The sequence below is a fragment of the Rhinopithecus bieti genome, unplaced genomic scaffold (genome assembly GCF_001698545.2).
Source record: "Rhinopithecus bieti isolate Rb0 unplaced genomic scaffold, ASM169854v2 scaffold_13174, whole genome shotgun sequence".
NCBI lineage: Eukaryota > Metazoa > Chordata > Mammalia > Primates > Cercopithecidae > Rhinopithecus > Rhinopithecus bieti.
The window spans coordinates 258738-281566 of NW_016807335.1; the positions used below are offsets into that span (position 1 = coordinate 258738).

Consider the following 22829-nt stretch of genomic DNA (forward strand, 5'->3'; position numbering starts at 1 on the left):
ACCTGTTTGCCTGGGTATCAGCAGCAGAGGTTGCCGAAGATAGAATATTGCTGAACAGCGAGTGTACCTGTCTGATTCTTCCTTTGGAAGTTTCCTCTCAGGGGTGTACTCCACCCTGTGAGGTGTGGGGTGTCAGACTGCCCCTAGTGGGGGATTTCTCCCAGCTAGGCTACTCAGGGGTCAGGGACACACCTGAGCAGGCAGTCTGTCCGTTCTCAGATCTCAACCTCCGCGTTGGGAGATCCACGGCTCTCCCCAAAGCTGTCAGACAGAGTCGTTCGCGTCTGCACCGGCTCCCGCTACTTCCCCTGTTGGTCTTCAGCTGTGCGCTGTCCCCAGAGGTCCAAAATCGCTTCTTAAAGGTGTACGGCAGTGATGGCCTGGAAGAAACAGGCTTTCTGGCTTCCCAAAGTTTGATTTTAAATCTCAGGAGCTGATGCCTGGAGGTCTTGGAGCAATGCTCTTCTGAGTGAGGATGAACGTTCTGTGCATCCCCAGTTCCGGTGGGAGGGATTGAGGCAGAGCCCAGTCTCAGGGGGTTTAACTGGCCCTGCCTAGCAGGTGTGGATTGGAACTGGGAGGCCAGTTTACTGGGGCCTGGAGCAGAGGTGTTGGGGCTTTGACAGTGAGGCCACTGGACTTAGGAACCTTGCGGAGGAGCCTCTTGGGCAGCCTGAGCCAGCATGGAGAGGGTAGACGGCCTGGGTGAAGAGCCCTGGGGGCAGCCTTGCGATGGGTTGGTGGATGGGTTGGCAGTGAATGTGGGGGTGGGTGTGCGGGGGGAGGGGACGTGCAGCGGGAGAGTGGGAGGGGCAGACAGCATTGCCAATATTCCCACACATAAGTAGAAAAGACAAAAGCTGGGATGTCGAAGACACAACCTGGGGGCCAGAGTAACAATAGCAGGACAGGGCACACAGAGGGACCTGCCCCAGGTCCCTTCAGCAGAAGGGACAGGAAAAGGGGGAGTCTCTAAACCTAAAAGCAGCTAGATCTTTTTTTTTTTTTTTTTTTTTTTTAAGAGACTGACTCTCACTCTGTAGCCCAAGCTGGAGTGCAGTGGCACAGTGGCGTGATCTCAGGTCACTGCAACCTCTGCCTCCAGGCCCAAGCGATGCTTGTGCCTCAGCCTCTCCAGTAGCTGGGACTACAGGTATGTGCCACCATGCTTGCTAATTTTTTGTATTTCAGTAAGAGCGGGGGGGGGGGTCTCAGCCATGTTGCCCAGGGTGGTCTCGAACTCCTGAACTCAGGCGATCCTTGTGCTGGGAATACAGGCATGAGCCACTGTGCCCAGCCAAAAGCAGCTAAGTTTTATGTTTCCTTTTTTTTAACGCTTGATTTTGAGTATGCATACTTTTCTATTTTATTTTAATTGATACATAATTATTGTACATATTTATGGGGAATGTGTGATACTTTCATACATAAGTACAGTGTGTGATGATCAAATCAGGGTAATCAGGATGCCCATCACCTCAAGCATTTATTGTTTCTTTATGTTGGGAACATTTGAAAGCCTCTCTTAGCTATTTTGGAGTATACAATAAATTGTTTTAACTATAGTCACCTTGCTGTGCTATTGAACACTAGAACTTAAGTTTTAATTCACTTGAATTGGCAAGTTTAAGTGATTGACAGCATCAAACGCTGTCAAGAACTAAATTAAATTCAATCATTGAAAAGAAGAAAATGACAATTTTGTGCACCTGAAGACCCAGTCTGTGGCTTGTCATCCCCTTTATGCATGGTTTCTAAAAATATAAAAAAATTAGCCACGCGTAGTGGCAGGCACATGTAGTCCCAGCTACTCGGGAGGCTGAGGGAGGAGCCTCAGCCTACATATCTCCAACCTATAATATCTAATACATTACTATGATTGCAACTTGGTAAGAAAAAAGCAAGCATGCACGAAGACCAGAAAGAGATGAAGGGAAAAGGTTAGCAATGATTCTCTTTCACGGTGGAACTATGGGTATTTTTCATCTTGTATTTTCCTTTATTTTCTAATTTTTCCAAGTTAATTGGTATTAATGTATTAATTTTTTTTTTATACAAGGTCTCACTCTGTTGCCCAAGCCGGAGTGCAATGGTTCAATTGACCTCCTGGGCTCAAGTGATCCTCCCACCTCCCTCCTGTGGTCCTGAGTACAGCTGGGACTATAGGCATGTGCCACCATGCCTGGGTAATATTTGTATTTCTTGTAGAGATGAGGTCTTTCCATGTTGCCCAGGTTGGTCTTAATCTCCTGAGCACAAGTGATCTGCCTTCCTTGGCCTCCTGAAGTGCCAGGACTACAGGTGTGAGCCACTGTGCCCAGCCATAATTTATTTTTAAAACAAAAGTAACACCTGTGCACAGCAGAAAATTCCAATTTCAAAAGCTGAAGGTACAAAAGAACTAAAAATGCAAAAGTCCTCTCTCCCTAAAGGTATCCATTGTCAATAATTTCTTGTGATTCCTTCTAGGAATAAATGTGTATGTGCGTTTCCTGAATGAAGCATGTATTACTTTTTAAGTGGAAGAAAAAAACACCATTCATTTAAAAAAAAAATAAACAGAAACACAGAATCTGAAGGTTTTAGGCTATATTACCATCTAATAAAAGATGTTCCTTTTGGTAGTTAAGAAAATACTTCCTTAGTCTCAAGACTCTCATATGCTTTACATGAATTGGGGTAAGAAGATGAGAACTAAAAGTCATTCAAGAAAACTTTTCTGCAAAAAAAAAAAAAAGAAAGAAATGCATAATAAACAGCTCCTTTTAGAACTCACATGCAAAAGTGTAGATGGTAGGTTTTCATTTTCTTCTATTTTTTTAAAATTAATTGTGCTATCTTAAAGAAAAAAACAAATAAGCATACTGAGGGAAAAAAGCCATACTACAACATAGATTAGATAGTAGGGACATGGGGTGGAGAGGAGCGGAGGCCAGTGCCCGCAGGCAGGCATTCCAGAGGTGCTGGTCAAATTCCCAGGGCGCTGCAAGGAAGGTTCTGAAATGCAGCTGTGGCAATTAGGAAGGTGCACCGGGCTGCGACCACTAAGAGAGTCATTAATCATGAAGATGAGGCTCTGACGGGTAAGGGAATAAGAAGAAGGTTTAGGATTGGCTGTGAGAGCTTGGAAGGCAGACTCTAAAGAGACGTTGCCTCACAACGCCTCCAGATTGGACTTGGGAAGAAAAGTGATTGATGCATCTCCTCTCCCCTGGCCTATTCTGCCTGCCCTCTGTGATGTGTTGTATACAACATAGGCTTAGACTGTGAATTATTTTTATGGCCATGTGTATTTGCTGGGCAGTAGGTTTTGGAAAAAAATGAAACAAAACAAGAGTTGAAATTAAGAGAAAAATGGAAAGGAGTATTAAGGCAATTTGGCTAATACAGCCAAGCCAAGAGAAATCATTTGGGTTTTATGAGAATGCAGGGAAGTGGGATACCTATCCAGACCACTGCACGGAGGTACACAAAAGTCAGGAACTCAGATACAACGTACCATCTTGGACAACCCAAACGTTTCTATTGTGTTGAGGTAGAAAGTGAAATGAAACACTGACAGACAGCCTCCATTATGAAAAATGCTGCCTCACGTTTCAAGTACTTGCCATGCACTCAGTAGCTCTTTTGTGGAGGGAAAAGTAGTGCAAGATGCTCTCCCTCCCACATTAATGGAAACCAAGCACTTGAGTGCTATAAAAAATATTAATTCAAAGGAGTCTGATTGCATTTATTCTTATCATTAAACTCTTGCACAATAGACATATGATGACCATATATTAGAAAATTTGTAATATTTAAATGACACATGAAATGACTACTTATTAAATTATTAAAACAAAGAATAGTATAATACATACTCTCTTCCATAATATTTTGGTCTGTTTTCCACCTATATTAAAAAGAAAACAAAATTAATAATGCATTTGAATTCAAATCAGCGAGATAAAAATGCTACTCAAATAAACAGAACTAGGGTCCTGGTACTAATTTTATTACAGATTATATCCTCCAAATCAGAGATCTATGAAGCTATGGAGTTATAATCAGCACATTCCAGTATCAGGTAGGAATGATCTAGAATCACCACATTTCTGCAATCATTAGGCTCACTTCCCACCCAAACCCAATCATCCAATAAGAGAATTTCCAACAAAAACAAAGCGATGCTTATTTTAATATTAAGGAATTTGTAAGGGTATTATAAGGCTTCATCCTGAATGATAAAACAACTACTTCTGTCATGAATAAAACATAAGCATTTATTTTACTCTGTGCCTAATTGTTTTATTATGGATTTATAATTAAAACAAGGAGTCTACCTGGATTAAAAAATAAAGCAGACTTAACTTGATCACGTTCCAAATAAAGTCAATATTCTAACATTCTTATTTTTTCAACATGTGGCTAATGAGCTGAAATTCATTTGACACCAGAGGTGCAGGCTACAGAGAACAAGATTTATGACTTGACTAAAACACAAACATTCCAGAAAGATCTTTCAATCACAGCTTTAGCCTTGAGGTTATCACATTCGATTTTTCTCACATACATGATCATCTGCTTTCATAAGAGCTTTGTGTTCACATGTTTATGATGTTGGAGTTGGTGAGAAAGTGACATGATTTCTCATGCTCAGCCTTTGTTCTTCTCCCCTAACTCCAGGGACACTCAAAACATAGTAGAGCCACATTAAGTTATGGGTTTTTATGAATGGTTATATGTATGACAGCAAGTTTATGTTTATTCACTGTTGTAGGATATGAGCTTGGCAGCTGTTTTATTCACAGTCATTTCTTCCTAGAGTCAAATGAACAGTTTTCACAGCAGGGCTCAGGGACAGGCACAGTAGCAGGATTTCATGATATGGGGCAGTTTCCTGGCCTAGCTCCATCCTCCAAAGGATGCAAATCTGAATAGGTAGCAGGACACTAGGAGCTCAGGGAAAAGGCTCAGAAAGGCGGACTGGGGCTTTGGGGACCACACTCACAATGCTGCCTAGGATAAGCCTCGCTGGTACAAAACTTACCATCTAGACATTTCTAAATATGTGTTCACTCTTCTGTGCATTTTATACCTGAAAATTACTCAACCAAGCAGGACATCCATAACTTACTCTTCAAGGTTCAAAGCCCGCTCGGTGTAATTTGTGAAGGAAGATTTAAATAATATCATTAATAGGAGCAATATATCCAGGTATAAAAAGGCACCTGGTTATCTGATATCCTTTCTATAAATTATGTGTGCCATTATTCTATAGGCTGGTAAGCTTTTTAATGAGAATTGAATATGTTGTCATTTACATCATTCTTTTGGCTTTCAAAGTTCTTTTTTAGTTTTATAATATTATAGATATGTGACTGTAAAACCAACATGACAGAGAATAAATTTAGGACTAGAAAAGCTCATGAAAGTCAATGATATATAATGGCAGAAATCTCCATTCTTTGAGAGGTGATATTCCAAAATTTGAAGTGATTCTCCATATATGAGGACAATTTTTAAATTTCCATCTTTTTGGCTGAACTGTAGCACAAGTCTGCAAAATCTGGGTATAGCTCTCAACCCTATTCCCTTCCTGTATTTTATTTCCCTAAAAGAGAAGGAGTTACTTACTTCCCAGATGAGCCACATGGTAATACTACTAACTCTTGGCATGCAGGCAAACAGTTAATAAAAGCTGAATTTAATTATTCTTAACAAGACAACAAATTGCTTTCAGTTCACAACCAATCATAAAAATATATAGCACCCCTATGTTCTGGGCTCTATGCTCAGGCTAGCCATTGTACATGAAATAATGACCTTGCAGGTGCAGAGAGGAACGGCATGAGGTACTCAGCGGTGTTCTGCACTTGCAGCAGAGGGAAATGCTTAAGGAGAAATCTAACATAGACCCCCAAAGAGGGAAAATGATATTTAGGGTGCCTTGAAAGATGCCAAATAAGATTCTGCTCAGAAGAGAGTTTGATCCAACTGAGAGACAAATCTTCTGAAAATGAAAACCACTAGAAAATAAAAGAAGAGCCCTGAATTGTGTGGGACAGGCATGGAAGAAGGCCATGGAATAGGTCCCAAATATTGCATGAGATACATACTAACACATGATTCCTTGCATATCTGAAATTTAAATTTAACTAGGCATCCTGGTCCCTCCTTCCCTTTCTCCCTTCCTCCCTTCTCCCCTCCCTTTCCCACCCTTCCCTTCCCCTCTCCTCCCCACCCCACTCACTTTCCCTCCCCTTCCCTTCCTCCCTCCCTCCCTCTCTCCTTCTCTCCCTACTCTCTCTCTCTTTCTTTCTTTCCTAAATCTAGCAACCCTATGTAGGGGACAGGAAAGACAGACGTAAGAGAGAGTAAAGATAGAGGATGTGGTTGGCCATCTGATCACTGCTTCTACTGGTTGGGGGCCATTTTGACAGCAATCCAGTCTCTCCTTCCTTTTTTGTCCCTGAAACTCTTTTTTTTAATTTTAATTTTTATTTTTATTTTGAGACGGAGTCTCGCTCTGTTGCCCAGGCTGGAGTGCAGTGGCCGGATCTCAGCTCACTGCAGGCTCCACCTCCCGGGTTTATGCCATTCTCCTGCCTCAGCCTCCCAAGCAGCTGGGACTATAGGCGCCCGCCAACTCGCCTGGCTAGTTTTTTGTATTTTTTAGTAGAGACGGGGTTTCACCATGTTAGCCAGGATGGTCTCGATCTCCTGACCTCGTGATCCGCCCATCTCGGCCTCCCAAAGTGCTGGGATTACAGGCTTGAGCCACCGCGCCCGGCCTGTCCCTGAAACTCTTAAAGAAAATATATGTGTCCTTGTTAATGTCAAAGAGAAAGAGAGGTTGGGATCAAAAAAACAAAATCCTCTTCTTTTTATAAACTTTTTACTCACAGGAGTCTAAACAGTCTCTATTTCTATACTTCACTAAGCTTTAAACCAGTCAAGAGCTTAATGTTTAAGTTAAATGATGCTATACAAATCATACAATGTCCACATTTCTTCAAGGTGGATAATACTGGATCCTCAGATCCAGACAGAACAGGTGGTTGGGGGCTAAGGCTTCCAGAGACAAAGCTCTGCCAAGAGACTAGGAACCTCTGTGCTGTGCCCCCAGCAGTGCCTTAGAGAAGCCTGACTCACTCCCTGGCAAGGCTCCGTGTCAGCCATCAATGGAAACCAGGACCCACCTGTGAAACTGAATTTAATAAAAGAAACTGTAGCTCTCAATTTCTGTTTCCAATTGTATGACATTCTCTTCAGTACGTGTGAAGGCAACAGGATAGTTGATAAATAAAAAGTAAGGCAACTTAGAAGTTCGTGCATTCTCATTGAAAACTATGTTTGTTCAAATCAGATAACTTAATCAAAAAATTTAGGTGGTCACATGGATTCAGAAAGGAATGGAAAATGCAATATATCCTGACATGAATGAAAGTTGGTTCTGGAGCTTCCCTGCCACTGTGACTATCCTAGGACAGCAGCTGCAGCTGGTCAATCCATCACCCGGTCAACCTGGCCTTTGTGACTATGACTGACAGCTGTCAGATCTGCCATGTCTGCTCTTGGGATTTAGCGCTCTGAGTCCAAGACGTGAAAGCAGCTCATTCTTTTTAAGAGAAAGAAAATACGTGGTCATGTTAGATGGATTACTAGATCCTCTAATCCTTAGATGATCCAGCCGGCTCAAAAAGGAACACCTCTCTTTACAGAAGCAGAGCACCAAGTAGGAGGTCATTGAGAAAACACATGAAATGGGTCCTTCACAAGGCACAGAGGGTTTCAGTGTATATGGTGTGACCATGCAGAATGGTGGCTGATTCTTTTTAAAAATAAAACTGAACATTTTATCCTAAATAAGCATCAACTACAAGAGAATAGCCCCCCAAGGTAGGCACAATACATGCCACTTATATCCCTGTTGACCAGAACATTTTTGGAATTTCTCTTTTGGAACTACCTTAATATATACCACCCTTTCTTGTGAATATCCTTAAAGGTACACTTCTTGAAGTGTGGGCTGGTCATTCAAAACAGAAACTTCAAGATGCTTGTTGAAGACTGCAGACAGCATCCCCATCTCAGACCAGCTGAGCCAAAATTACAGAGGGTAGGGATATGACGTGTAATTTAATCAAGCCCCCTAGATGATTTTAAAGCACATACTAAAGTCAGAATCACTATATGTAGAAATATACATAAGTTTGTGTTTTTTGAGAATGGATTTGAAAGTGCTTGTTATTTCAGCAAACAGGTATATGTTATTTGGAGCCAAGACCAGTAAGTAAACGGGGTGAGTGACCAAACTAGGAAAAACATTTGGACAAAAACGAGGCATGATCATAAGATAATAGGATTTTCACTGTGACTTGCTCTGAAGGAATTTTAGAAGAGACATTCTCAACCCGCTCTGAGCAATGGGAACTTGGCAGAAATCGAAGCAGAGTTTCCCAAGATGACTGATGGGAAGAGACCATGCCCATGTAACAGATGTGTTAAAATAACATCTATGTTCAGACTTTATAGTTATATCTCAAGTATAATTAAATTGTTAGCACTGTGACTACTGGAGATGGGTTCCGTCCTGTCTAGTCCTGTTCCTACTATCCACAGTCCACACACCGTGTTCCCATATATGTGAGGCTATACGAATGTTATGTTTTCAGCCCAACAGCCTCATCGCCCTATGTTCATCTTCTGCACTCATCAAACCAGATGACTTGCAGTTCCGTAAGTGTATGCCTTCTAATGTGTCCATCATTTTTACGTGGTCTTGTTTTAAGATCCTGAATTCTCTTTCAAACGAGGCAGATCATATGTGGGTTAAGAAGGTAGGCTCTGGACCCAAACTGCCTAGGTTTGAGGCCAGATCTGTGGGAATTTAAGCAAGTTATCTATTTCTATACTCCTCAGTTTTCTTATCTTTAAAATGAAAATGATAATAAAAAGTACCTACCTCATGGGGTTGTTGTAAGAGCTAAAGGAATAAATATGTGTAATATGTTTGCAACAGTGCCAGGCACAGACAGCCAGTCACTTGCTATGAGCTATCACTGGGATCCAGAGAAGGTCTCCTCTGTACAGAAGAAAGGGTTAAGCCCATCCTTTGCCGTGTTCTTAGAGCTCCTTTTACATATCTTCAATAGAAAACTTATCTCACCATGTTTTAAATATTTATTTGCCATTTTTTTCTAACTGTTCTGTGGAGCAGCAATTTTGTCTTCATCATTCACGTATTTCCAGGATTTCTCCCAATGTCTGTCACAGAGTAAATGCAGATACCCCTCGTTATCTCAGTCTAGCCCATTCCTAAAAAACGTGTAGGGCAGCAGAGCTTCAAACAGCAAGAGCCTATATTCCGTTACTTTACATAGAAAAAAAAATCATTTTACAGAATGTAAAATATCCATTTTCCAAATATTACTAAAACGCCCCTAAATAATTACTTGACAATCTAATAACAATCTTTTCACAATATAAAACATTTAAAAACCAATTACCTAATTGTTTAACACTTAATGCACTAATGAGCAGGTATATTTGTGTGCAGTCTACAGCTGAATAAATAGGAATTTCATTATCCTTCTACACTGAGCATTATTATAATAAAAATAAATAATGCAGTGATATTACCAAAGATTTGAGAGTTACTATCTAATTGGACCTGAGTTGGTAGTGCTCCTAGGCTCCTGGCCTGAACAAATACTGAAGGGCTAAACCCTCAGGGAAAAGGTAGGGAAATTACAGATATAATGTGCTCTATGTTTAAACACGCAGCTGCTCAGGAGAACACAGATATGAGAGAAGCCCACCCTTCGTCTTTCAGCACCCTGCTACTCAGAGTGTGATCATGGGGCCGGCAGTATTGGCATCATCTTGGAATTTGCCAGAAATGTGGGATCTGCAATTCTAAGGGGATTCATAGAAACATTAAAGTTTGAGAAGCTGCCACACATGAGAGAACGTGTCATAGCTGGTTTCTAATTGGGAACGGCTTTTAGCAAGTCCTGATAGCAAATATTCAAATAGTGAGTATCCGGAAAACAAGAGTGGCTGTGCTCATTACATGTTTGCGGAATGAGATACAGAATATGCCTGTGGACCCTTGCTCATCAATCCAGTTACTGTGGGACTCTGAGTAGGTTATTACACTCCTTTGCATCTCATTTTTCTCAATTTTCAGTAAAACTGGAGTTATACAAATTGGCTATTTTAATAAGGCTGTTTCACAGATTAGACAAGATACCACATGTGAGACTTGGATCATCGTGACAATAGCTTCTCATTTATTGAGTAGCTACTCTGTGCCAGGCACAGTCCTGAGGGTTTCTTTCCTATTGCTTCATTTAAGTCTCTAAACAATGCTCCAAGGTAAGTGAGTGCTATTATTTTAAAGAGAACCACTAAATAGCTTAAGGTCTCAGAGCTAGTAAGCGGCTGAGTCTAGTCTGGGACCACCCCTAAGTACTGTGCTTCACTCCTTCTCCAGTAGATACTAATCAGTGCTAATGCCTTTGTTGGCTCTCAAAATTCTACAGTTTGACTAACTATTAGATTATCTGAATGGCCTTCAGTTTTCTTTGCTAGGACTCAACACCTTAACATCTCTTTTGAATGAACTGCATCCCATCAACGAACTGGCAAATGTGAACTTTGGAAAAATTTGCCTAGGATGGAGTGACATTTGGGGTCTCTCAAATATTTCCCCGTGATTTGGAACCACATGTATTCCCAAACTACCTGGTTTATTTCCCAATGTATTTTTCAACTTTAAGGAAGACTCCTCAGCATTCTGCAAAGCTTCAAAGAACAGTAGGGTGACAGCTGCACAGTGAGAGACAGGAAGCATAATCCTTAAATGAGTTTGCTTTATAGTCAGATTATCATTGCCTAGATAAATACAAGTTCCTTTATGTTCAACACAAAGACATTTACAGAATATTGTGAGTCCTCTGTAAACAAGGTTTCCAATTATTGAAAGAACAAAGCTTTTATAATCCCTCCGCAGCTGGTATATGTTAAGTTTTACTTAATAGAAATAATTTAAAACCTGATTTAGCAACCTCCTACACAGGGCAGCTAGATTGCTGGATTTTCTGATAGATAGATCAAGTAGGGGAGAAAAGGCTTTTGATGGGGGGATTTGTGCTGGTGATACTGCGCAATTTCATCCACAAAAAATAAATACAGATAATTCCTTTTTAATTAGAAACCAAGGATCCTCCATTGAAAAGGAGAGAAAGAAAATTCAAGTACTGAAATTTACACTCTTGTAGTCAAAGTGTAGAGCATAGAATGAAAATTGAGCAGACTCTAAAATCTCCCACTTCTTTCCATTTAGAATCTAAGGCCTAATTTTTTCCTCATGGCATTTCTTTAACACTTCTTGAAATCTAATAGGACACTGACAAGGTAAATTCCTTCAGGTCTTGAATAGAATGTATTATAAAAGTCCACTGGTCAGTCTTTCTGTAATAAATCTCCTTAAAAGGTAACCAATTGCTTTGCTAAGTTTTGCACATACACACAAGTTGGATACTTCAGCAACCTGATCGAAACATTCTGTGAACTTACAGATGCACATAAGTAGATCAGCTTAGGGGTGCTCAAGACCAAAGCAGTTTCCAATCATTTGGTTTATTTTCTGGCTTCACTTCTGCTCCCCCAAATTTTCCAGAAATTATGATTATCAGTGATAATATTAGAGCAAACAAACATAAAATATTTTCTTTAGACCAGTGGTTCTCAACTAGGAGGGGAGGTGATTCTGCTCCTCAAGGGACATTTGTCAAAGTCTGGGGAAATCTCGTCACATTATTCTCTGCTCAGAATTCCCCGCTGGCTCCCCAATGCCACGTGGTCAAACCTACACAACTCAGCAGGACCTTCCCAGATCACTCTACTTAAAAGTGGGACCTCCTGTCCTTGGCATACCCCGTCCCTCTTCTTTGGCTTATTTTTTGCCTCATGACAGTTTTGACTGTCAGGAGTGGGAGGAGGGTATTCCTGGCCTCTAGCAGGCAGAATCCAGGGATGTTAATAAACATCACACAGTGCATGTGACAACCCCCTACAATAAACAATTATCCCTCTAAAATGTCAATAGTGCCAAGGTCAAGAAACCCTGCTTTAGACTGGAAGAACTTTGAACTGTTAAGTATTCCCAAGGAAGAATATTAGAAACTTTTTTTTAACCAAAAATGCAAATAAGCAACAAAAACTTTAAATACATTAAGTAAAATGGAGTAAAAGGAAGGCAGCAGGAAATATTTGCTTTCTATAATGCTGATAATACATAAAGCTAGCTTTTAAGAAAAGACAGTACCTCCAATTACTCAAGGAAATATATCAGATGAATACAAAATGGAACAGACTAAAATGTCAGTAAGATTAAAAGGGAACCTCCTCCCTCTCTGGAAAATTTTAAACAATGTTAAACTACAAAAAACACTAAAGAAATTTCTTTCTTGGGAGTGATCAGCCATGCTATGCATACATGTGAATTAACATTTGAATTCCTTACAGCTATGGGACTCCACACCTCACAGTATGTAGCTTTGAAATTTTGCCCTGATTGCTGGGTTGGAAACAAGACTTCCGCCACTCACAGCTTTCCCAGGTCCCAGAAGCTATCTCAGGAAGGAGTGGCTAAAGCACTGTCTAATGGCTGTCCAGGATGGGGCTCAGAGAAGTCCTGTTTTCTCAGGGTTCATTACATAAACACTATAAACAATATGTATTACAATCATAACAGAGGAAGGTAAATTGCCAACATTATTTATATTTAGATTTTAAAAGTGATGGGGGCAACTACACCCAGACACACTCATACAAATACCCATGCCTCATGCATTGAGCCCTTTTGCTACTGGTTCTGATCTTCTCCCAGTTCAGTCCTATTGACCTTGACCCAGAACTCCACTAAGGGCAGGGCCAGGAGGAGCAGAGGAGGAGCCAACATTTAACAATGCCTTCAGTGTGGATGTTTCAGGTCTCCCAACAAGCAAGCCACATGGAGATTGTAATTCCCATCTTGCAGATGGGAAAAAGAAGGCCTGTATGGTTAACATTACTTGAAGATCATGCAGAGGCATGGAGATGAGATCCAAACCACATCTAATTGACTCCAAAGCCTATAATCTTCTCCTACACCAAAAGGAAGGGAAATTGCCCAGGGATAACAGATATAATGTACTATAGAGAACATTGACTGTGCTGTTACAGATGGGTTGATATGAAAATGGTGGAAACTCTAAAACATGGCCATTCTGGAGACCTGGGTAGACTGATCGGTACTCACCGTACCTAATGGCTTACCCTTCTTTACTCTTCACCCCAATGAATGCTACCACCCAGGGTATCATCCACTCAATGCCCAAGCTATACATCATCATCTCTGACTCCTCCCTCTTCTCAACCCCACTTGCAATCTGCCACAAAGTCTTCTTCATTGTATGCAGTTCCTTAATTGCTTTTAAAATGGTCCCTTTCTCTCCATGTCCACTGGGCTATCCACTGAGCTAGACCATGAAAGTAGTCTTTTTACTGGTCTCCCTATATCCTTTTATCACCTTCCAATCTATCTTTCACACTTAAGTCAGAAAATGCAAGTCTTGTCACATTGCTCTCAGCTTAGAATTCTTCACTGGTTCTCCACTGCTGTATGGTCAAACCTACACAACTCAGTGGGACCTTCCCAGACCACCCTACTTAAAAATGGTAACTCCTCTCCTTGGCATACCCCATCCTTCTTTTCTGGATTATTTTTTCCCCATGACATTTATCATCATCTGATATACTATATATTTTACTTGTGTGTTATGATGACCAATTTTATGTGTCAACTTGTGGGGGCCATGGGATTCCCAGGTATCTGATACACATTATTTCTGGTTGTGTCTGGGAGGGTGTTTCTCAAAGAGATTAGCCTTTGATTCAGTGACTGAGTAGAGCAGATGGCCCTCCCTAGTGTGGGTCAGTACTATCCTGTCCATCGAGGGCCTGAATAAAACAAAGAGGCAGAGGAAGGTTATATTCATGCTCCCTTTTCCTGATTGCTAGGGCAGGAACACTGATCTTCTCCTGCCCTTGGTATTCTTGGTTCTTAGACCTTCAGACCCAGACTGGAATCAACACCATCAGTTCGAGAGCTCTCAGGCCTTCCAACTACACCACCTGCAACACACACACACACACACACACACACACACACACACAGGTTTTATTTCTCTGAAGAACTCTGATGAATATATATATTTTTTACCAATATCTTCCATTCAAATGGAAACTATACAAGGGCAAAGATTACTGAGCTTTGCTTACTGCTATATCTCTAGTCTAAAACAATCCTGGCCCTTCCCAAGTACTCAATAAGTATTTATTGGATGAACACATGAATGGCATCTAGGATCTTCCCTGGATGGTCCTTGCTTGTGTGTGCAGAATATGTTCTTACTGACACACATGCTCTTGCCCCACGACATCCTCACCCCTCAGTTCTTCATGTTCCTCATACATAGCTTCTGCAGTTTCTGAAGCACACCCTCAGCTGCTCATACTTCTAGGCTATTCTTTGGTGGGGTTATGTCCTCTGCCTGGAATTCTAATATTTGTTCTTCAGTCCCTCTATGCCTTAGCCTGGCAAAATCTCACTGATTTTAAAAGTAAGAGCTGAAATGCTGCCATCTTGGGGAAGTCTCCTGCCTCTGAACTTTATAAAAGGTCTGAGTTAGGGCCATGGCAACCTTACTGGAATTGGGATTGTTGGCTTTTATGAGCTCTCGGTGTGAGCTCCTTGAGGGAAGGGCTCCTGTTTCTTCACCTCTGTTGTCCCAGCATATTGCTCACAGTGTTCACAGAGCTCAACCTCATGGCATAACACAATGAGTGAAAGGCAGGTTTGCTTGATGCTCCCAGATCCCTTTCTGGGGCTCACTGAAATTTCAAAAGGGGTCTCCATGGAAAGACTGGTATTGGTGGTAGCTCGCACCTTGATGCTTTATGCTTCCAAGCTACAGGACAAATCTTGTTCCCCTGTCTGCTTTCTGAATCTCCAGAGTGAAGACTGAAGACCATAGGCAACAACTGTGATTTTGAGCCAGTGATTCTGCTAATCCAAGTCCCTCACATTCTTTAGAGGGTGGACATGTGAAACAACATAAACCACCCAGATGCTCTGCCCCTGGAATTTGCGACTTGAGTAGAAACCATTAAACGAAGCTGTTAGAGTTGATTCGTATGCGTGGCAGAGCCTAATGACAACAATAACAACAATAATCATTAATAGTCATTGAGAACTTATGTACCAGGCATTGTTCTAAGCACTTTCTTTACATATATCAACCCAGTCAATCCACATGATTACCCAAGAGGTAAGATCAGTTACACCCATTTCCAGAAGACTAACTGAGGCACAGAGAAGCAGGGTGCAAAGGGGCAGATTGGATTACCTTGGAACTCTAACACTAACCATCACCTTTTACTGCCCAAGGTGTATCAGTTTTGCTTCAAATCCTTTCTCAAGCCCTCTGACCAGCTTTTCTTTCCATCCAGGGAATTTCCTCGTATCCTTCTAACCACAATTGGTCCACCCTCCTAGGCCCTGATTTTTATTGCTAAGTTTAGTGAGAATGGACTTTTATTGCTTACAACAGAAATCTAAGTGATATTTCCATTAAATCAAAATCTCCAGGGCTGGAGCCAGGGTGTCTGTAAGGTTTGCCAGGCTCCACAGGTGATTCTGACTCACACCCAGGACTGAGAACTATGACTTTGGGCAGCAGTTCCAAAACCCTGAGAGAATAAACATTATCCTAGAAGCTTAGGACACCTTCCCAGTACCTTTCCATGGATTTTGATCCATTCTCACAGTAGGCTTCCAGGAACACCCAAAAGCCCAGCCATGAGTGGCACTCCTATATCCAGCCCTTCTTCCTAGCAGCCCACTTTCAACCACTCTTCTTTGCTACATCTTCCTTGGCACCATGATTCCTTGGCTCCATATGTTGGCTCCCAAAATCCGCCTTAGGCCCTCCTTGTTTGGACAACCCAATTAGGCACACTTTTCTGGCACTAGCCTGGCACTCGGTTGGCTAGTTTTTTGTACTCATCTTTGGCATCATGGAGCCACAGGTCCAGGTGAAATGAATGTTTTCTTCCATCAAGCCAGATCCCCAGGAGGCCATATTGGCTGGGCTGGCTGGCTGGCCTCCCAACTAGGGCCAGAAAATCAAACCTGATGGGCTGACTTGTCCATACTTCTGATCGACCAGATAGGGATTTTGCTTTAAAATAAAAAATACTGTAGAGGAGATTCAAAATCCAGGATTTAATCATGAAGAGAAATTTTATCTTCATATGTAATCTCATGTTCCTCCAGCTTCCAATTATGCATCTTCCTTTCTTTTGGACTTCAGTGCAAATGAGAATCTGACAATATTCTCTACAGAATAAGGCTTCCATTATTAAAAGCCATCTCTGTGCTACTAGATTGTCTGTTCTTCCTCAAACTAAATAATTCTTGTTCCTTTGACCTTTTCTAATAGGTCCCATTTTCCAATCCTTAATTCATCTTCATTATTCTCCTCCAAACTCTCTTTAAATTCTCCACATACATCCTAAGCCCAAAGAGCTTGAAGTACCCAATAGAATCGAATCAAATCAAGGGAAAACTAATGCTGCTGTTAAATTTCTAGAGGAAAAAAGATTGGGTGAGTACACTCATTTAATTCCTCACTCTTGTTAGTAAATTCCTTCCATCAAAGCTTAATGGTATTTGGGTTAAGTGGTACTATACGTACTTTGGAAAAGGCAAAGTGTCTATCATTCTCAGTCTTCTCCCAGAAGTTACTTTTTTCTCTCTCTCCTACAAATGTAAGAGTATTAAGTGTTCAAAGTGACGGATAAAATTAATCTACCTAAAGAAAAACAAAGGAGAACAGAATCTGGGAGATGGTAGAAATTCAAGGCTTGTCTATTTTGCATTATAGCTCTCTATGGAGTCTTTTAGACAGGTTTTCTCTCAATCACCTCCCCACAAAGGAATTTTAATATTACACAGAGACTGTATATCTGTTCATGTTCTATATAGGTATTTGTGCTTTATACATATAAATAGTAAGAGGTTTTTTTAAAGAACCAAATTTCTCCACTTTAGGGGTGATACTGCCCCCTTTGAGAACTCATCATCCCCTGATATCGTCACGACCTTCAGAATGCTTTTACATATATTCTCCCACCAGGAAGGTGGAAATGTATCTTTGCCTTCTTCTTATAGACAAGGAAGCTGCCGTTCAGTGTGGTTAACTAATTTGCCCACAGTCCTGCACAGGGATAGCAGCAGATTCAGAGTTAAAACCCAATTCCTGATATCAGGGCCAGCACTCATTGCTCTATATTGTAATGATGACATAAAATCCAGGAGCCTGTTCTCTATTATTTTTTTTTTTTAACAGATTACCTACTTTAGCATTTCTGAAGCAAGCACTCCTCCCAAAATAATTCCCAACATGGTAATAAATAAAGAGTAGAAGTGCCTTATTAATGCTTGTCCTTGCTTTCAACTATTCTTTTTCAGAAAAGTTCTCTATTCCACATTAAAAATTCTTGAGCATGGCTTATAGTGTTTCCAACAGCTCTCATGCCAAGCCATCCTCCTGCCTGTCAGGGTTGTGCACCCAAGAGAATGTCTGTGTTCCATGGGCCAGAGCACATTCTGCCACTCTTCTCACACAGTCTTCATTTTTTCTTCTTGATGTTTTATAATGAAAATTTTCATACATACAGAAAGGTTGAAAGACTTTTACAGTAAACACCCATATATACATCATCTAGATTCTACAGCATTTTTACTATTCTTGCTTTATAGCATATATATTTTTTCATTCCTCTATCCATTCATCAATCCAACTTTAAAAACAACAGACTTCAGAGTTAACTGCAGATGTAGCACTCTTTCCTCAAAGGTGTTGGCATACAAATTATTAATCAGAATTCAAGAACATACAGGAGGCTAATACCAGCCTTGCTCTTGAAATTAAAGTCAGTTTAGCTTCCACGTTCAGATGTTGCTACCAAATAAACAGATTCCACGCACCCCTTGAACTTCCTGTTGATGGAGCGCTGTGCCACCTTTGCTAACAGGCTTCCATCTCTTGATGGGGAGAAAGTGACCATCAGAAAGCAGGTCAAAGAACACCTGCTTCTTGTAACTGCTTTGGCCTCTTTCATCAATTTATGCGAGTTAAACATGAAGGCCAAATCATCTCTCAAGATGGCTTGGGATCAAATTCATCCTAAATTCCAAGCTGAAACTCCTTTTTTTTCCCCACTAACATTTATGTAGTACTTGGAAGATGGTAGAAATTAAAGACCAATGCTTCTGATATATAAATGTCAGGCATGGTTCTAAGTGCTTTACATATATTAACCCAGTCTTTTTTTTTTCTTTTCTTTTTCTTCCTTCCTTCCCTCCCTCTCTCCCTCCCTCCCTCCCTCTTTCTTTCTTTCTTTCTTTCCTTTCCTTTTTCTTTCCTTCCTTCCTTCCTTCCTTCCTTCTTTCTCTCTCTCTCTCTCTCTCTTTCTCTCTCTCTTTCTCTCTTTCTCTCTTTCTCTCTTTCTTTCTTTCTTTCTTTCTTTTTTTTGATGGAGTCTTGCTCTGTCTCCAGGCGGGAGTGCAGTGGTGCAATCTCAGCTCACTGCAACCTCTGCCTCCTGGGTTTAAGCGATTCTCCTGCCTCAGCCTCCTGAGCAGCTGGGACTACAGACATGTGCCACCACACCCAGCTAATTTTTTTTTATATTTTCAGTAGAGATGGGGTTTCACCATGTTACCCAGGATGGTGTCAATCTCCTGACCTCGTGATCTGCCCGCCTCGGCCTCCCAAAGTGCTGGCATTACAGGTGTGAGGCACTGTGCCCGGCCTAACTCACTCTTTAAAGTTACTTTTAGTGTAAGACCAGGGGTCGGCAAACTTTTTTCTAGCAAAGGCTATAAAGTAAATATTTTAGGCTTGGGATCATATAGTTTCTGTCTCAAGTACTCAGCTCTGCCATGGTAGCATGAAAGCAGCCATAGACAATATATAACAGAATGAGTAATTGCTGTGTTCTAATAAAACTTTATTTACCAAAACAGTCTCCAGGATATAGCTGACCAATGCCTATGCCAGACTAAAAAGCATGAGGGTCCATTCTCCAAAAACCAGTTTCAGGACATCTTATTGTTAGCTCAAAACACAGAGCTTGCCAATGCCTCAAAGGCCTTTTTATTTAATGGTGGGTTGTTCATGCTTTCATTTTTTAATGCAGTGGGAGGAGAGAATCATTAATTTTTAAGCTACGGCATACTGATGCCAACTTAAGAAATCACAATGAACTGAGACAGAAAATGGCGAATTACATTTTTAAGAAACTGAGACTAATGAAACACTAAGGAGTCTGAGCTGCATCCTTGAATTGAAACGTGTTGATGAAGCATCATTAAGCCTGGTGTTTGAGAAGCCATGGAACCCTGAGAACCATGACAGAGCAAAAGGACAACCAGAGTAGTGTAATTACAGGCTTGGGAGATCCAAGAACATTCATCAAACAATCGATGTGTAATTACCTAGAAGGATGCAAGGTGCTGGATGGCAACCAAATATGCCTTTGTTGGGCTGTGCCAAGGCTATTTAATTTCTTTCCACAGAAGATGGGGAAATGACACTGGCCATGTAAATAAGGAGGAAGAAAAAGATACCATCATTGAAGCAAAGCTTGCTATTCTGTCCAACCAGACAGAGACATGGTGTACTTAGAGCTAATGTCAAGTGAGATTGTGATTTGCTAAAGGACATAGCCAAAGAAGATTACTACCAATGGCTCAGTCAGCATCAGCCAGATGCCAGGCAAGTGGTAGACTGAGGCAAGGAGGTGGGCCTGGGAGAGCACCTGCTCTGGACTGGCTTTTATTAGCAAATTCGTTATCTAAAATCCTGAACTGAGAAATGCTCATTAAGCACACAGAGGATGAACTGAGTGAAGAAACTAGCATCTTGGAAAACAAATGCAATTAAAGCATTTCTGACATATGATAATGAATTTAGTATTTTCATTGAGGCAAGAGTCCATTAAAAGCAGGAGGAAATCTAGCAAGGATTTGTGCATGACCACAGATAAGGAAAACACCTAAAAGATCCCAAAAGAGCCGGAATTCATCATAGTATATGCTGAATATGAATGAACATGAATCCTCATATTAAGACTGAATTTGAGGCGGGGCGTGGTGGCTCATGCTTGTGATCCCAGCACTTTGGGAGGGTGAGGCAGACGGATCACCTGAGGTCAGGAGTTTGAGATCAGCCTGGCCAACATGGTGAAACCCTGTCACTACTAAAAATACAAAAATTAGCCAGGCATGGTGGCAGATGCCTGTAATCCCAGCTACTAGGGAGGCTGAGGCAGGAGGCTTGAACCTGGGAGGCACAGGTTGCAGTGAGTCGAGATCATGCTACTACACTCCAGCCTGGGCAATACAGTGAGACTCTGTCTCAAACAAACAAACAAAAAAAAGCAAACAAAAAAAAAACCTGAATTTGGAATAGCTTTGTTAATTAGTAATACAAACATAACATTAGAAGTATAATACCAGAAAACGGAGGGTAGAGGAAGGAGATCAGGCTTAATCAAGTACTGACCCCACCCTTACAAGCAGGATTCACATTTGGTCTCTGCAGCATAAGAGAGTATAGGAAAGTTTGAAATAGCAAAGAAGAAAGACAAAATATTTTTAAAGGGTGGAAAATAACATCTAGGAGGAAGTACATCTGGGAAAAATAAAGAAGGCTATGGGTGCCTACACTGAAATCCATGAATAGTCTAGCACGAGTGCTGAGCAAATAGCATGCATTACCAGGAGGCAAGAGCATCATGAGTCTTCTATCTCTAGGGATTAGGGAGGAAGGATGAAATAGAAAGCAGAGAGAAGCAAGCACAGTCCTTAGAACAGTAGTTCTCACACCCGAGGGGGCATCAGAATCCCGTGAAAAGCTTGCTAAAACACAGATTGCTGGGCCCCATCTCCAGGGTTTGTAATTCAGGACATGTGGGATGGGCCTGAGAACCTGCATTTCTCACCTGTTCCCAGCTCATGCTGGGATCACATTCTGTGACTCACTGGACTAGAAGCCCAGCCATGGATATGAACTGTCTGGGCTGGAATCTGGCCTTTGCCCCTCTTGTGCTTCCTGTCTCATTTCCTCCTGTGTAAAGTGAGAGGGATAACGAGCCCCATGGGATTGTGGTGGGAGTAGCATCTGTAAAACTATGAAGCCGGTGCTCAGGGCACAGGAAGTACTCCTTATGTGATAGCTGTCATTTCTGTTAAAAGACTGACAATGAGTAAATAATTAGGTAATATCATTCAGTGCAGTCATATTAAAATTGAGGCTGTCTGAGATTGCATCATCCACATTTTTTCCAATGGAAAGCAGAATCAAGGTCAGAAATCTATGTCCAAGCCTCTCAGTGCTCGGTTGGACAGGCCACACTCCAGTAGGAGACACAGCTTATCTGGAGCCAAGTATAACCTGCCTTCATCAGCTTTATTTCTCAGTTACAGTTTAACCAGGTGAGCAAAATGTGAAGCATGTCTTTAAATCCTCACTATAGCTCCAGCATTATGCACCTGCTCCTTTTCCTGGATAACCCTGGTTACACCCCAAAACTTGTGGGACCTGACCTCTGAGTCACAGAGCAGACATAATATGGGGCTGCTGTAGGTAGCAACTCCTATGGAGGTATGACATTTATTCTGTGTTTGGATGAGTAAGGCTGGTGTTACAAAAGCCAGTGTCTCCGCATAACCATTGTGTCTCAGTTTGGATCCCCACTCTCACTACCACCACCACCTGAGATCAATGAGTAATGGGATCTTGGGTTCCAGCTGTCATAAGCTAGAGGAGGATGGCAGAACACATGTTGTAATACCTGATGCTATCAGTTATTCTTTTTTTCTAAAACAATGAACAATACCACATAGTATTCCAACTCTAGTAATTAAGGCAATACACATTTTCAAGGGAGATGTTAAGAAATAAAAATCAGCCAGGCGTGGTGGCTCACGCCCGTAATCCCAGCACTTTCGGAGGCCGCGGTGGACGGATCACTTGAGGTCAGGAGCTCGAGATCAGCTCGGTCAACATGGTGAAACCCTGTCTCTACTAAAAATACAAAAATTAGCTGGGCATAGTGGGCACCTGTAATCCCAGCTACTCGGGAGTCTGAGGCAGGAGAATGGCTTGAATCCAGGAGGTGGAGGTTGCAGTGAGCCGAGATCATGCCATTGCACTCCAGCCTGGGCGACAGAGCAAGACTCCGTCCAAAAAGAGAAATAAAGGAGAAGGGAAGAGAGGGAAGGGGAGGGGAGGGGAGGGGAGGGGAGGGGAAAAGAAATAAAAATCACCCAGAGAGATTAAAGAATCTTCTCCAGAAACTTTGCCTATTATCAATCACTGTTTAATTTCCCATTTATTCTCCTCATTCCACTTTTGCCTCATCTTATGTCTTGGCATATGCACTGTTCTCTGGTGGCCCTCTCCAGCTCACCTCAGCTGCTCCCCTTGGCTCTGAACTCCGTAACAGCTTGGTCTCAACAGCCCTTACCCAGTGCTTATGATTTCACCTTGGAAATGTCTAAATATGTTTAGGTGCATACTTGCGGGGTCTGTATTATTTTAGAAGAAGCTCAAAGTATTCCAAAGAGAGTGAATTTGGGGGTGGGGGAGTATGCATTTTGGTAGCTCACAGTACTTGTCAATAAAAAAGAAAGTTTTTAGTTTTTTTTTTTTTTTTTTTTTTTT

At 41.5% G+C, this 22829-nt stretch overlaps 1 protein-coding gene across 1 annotated transcript in view; it reads right to left on the minus strand.

Moving 5' to 3' along the window:
• CHN2 (chimerin 2) overlaps positions 1-22829 on the minus strand; it is a 327093-nt gene that overhangs the window by 120434 nt on the left and 183830 nt on the right. Inside the window, 1 exon segment of the mRNA XM_017881350.1 lies at positions 3861-3892. Coding sequence (XP_017736839.1) covers positions 3861-3892 — 32 coding nt within the window.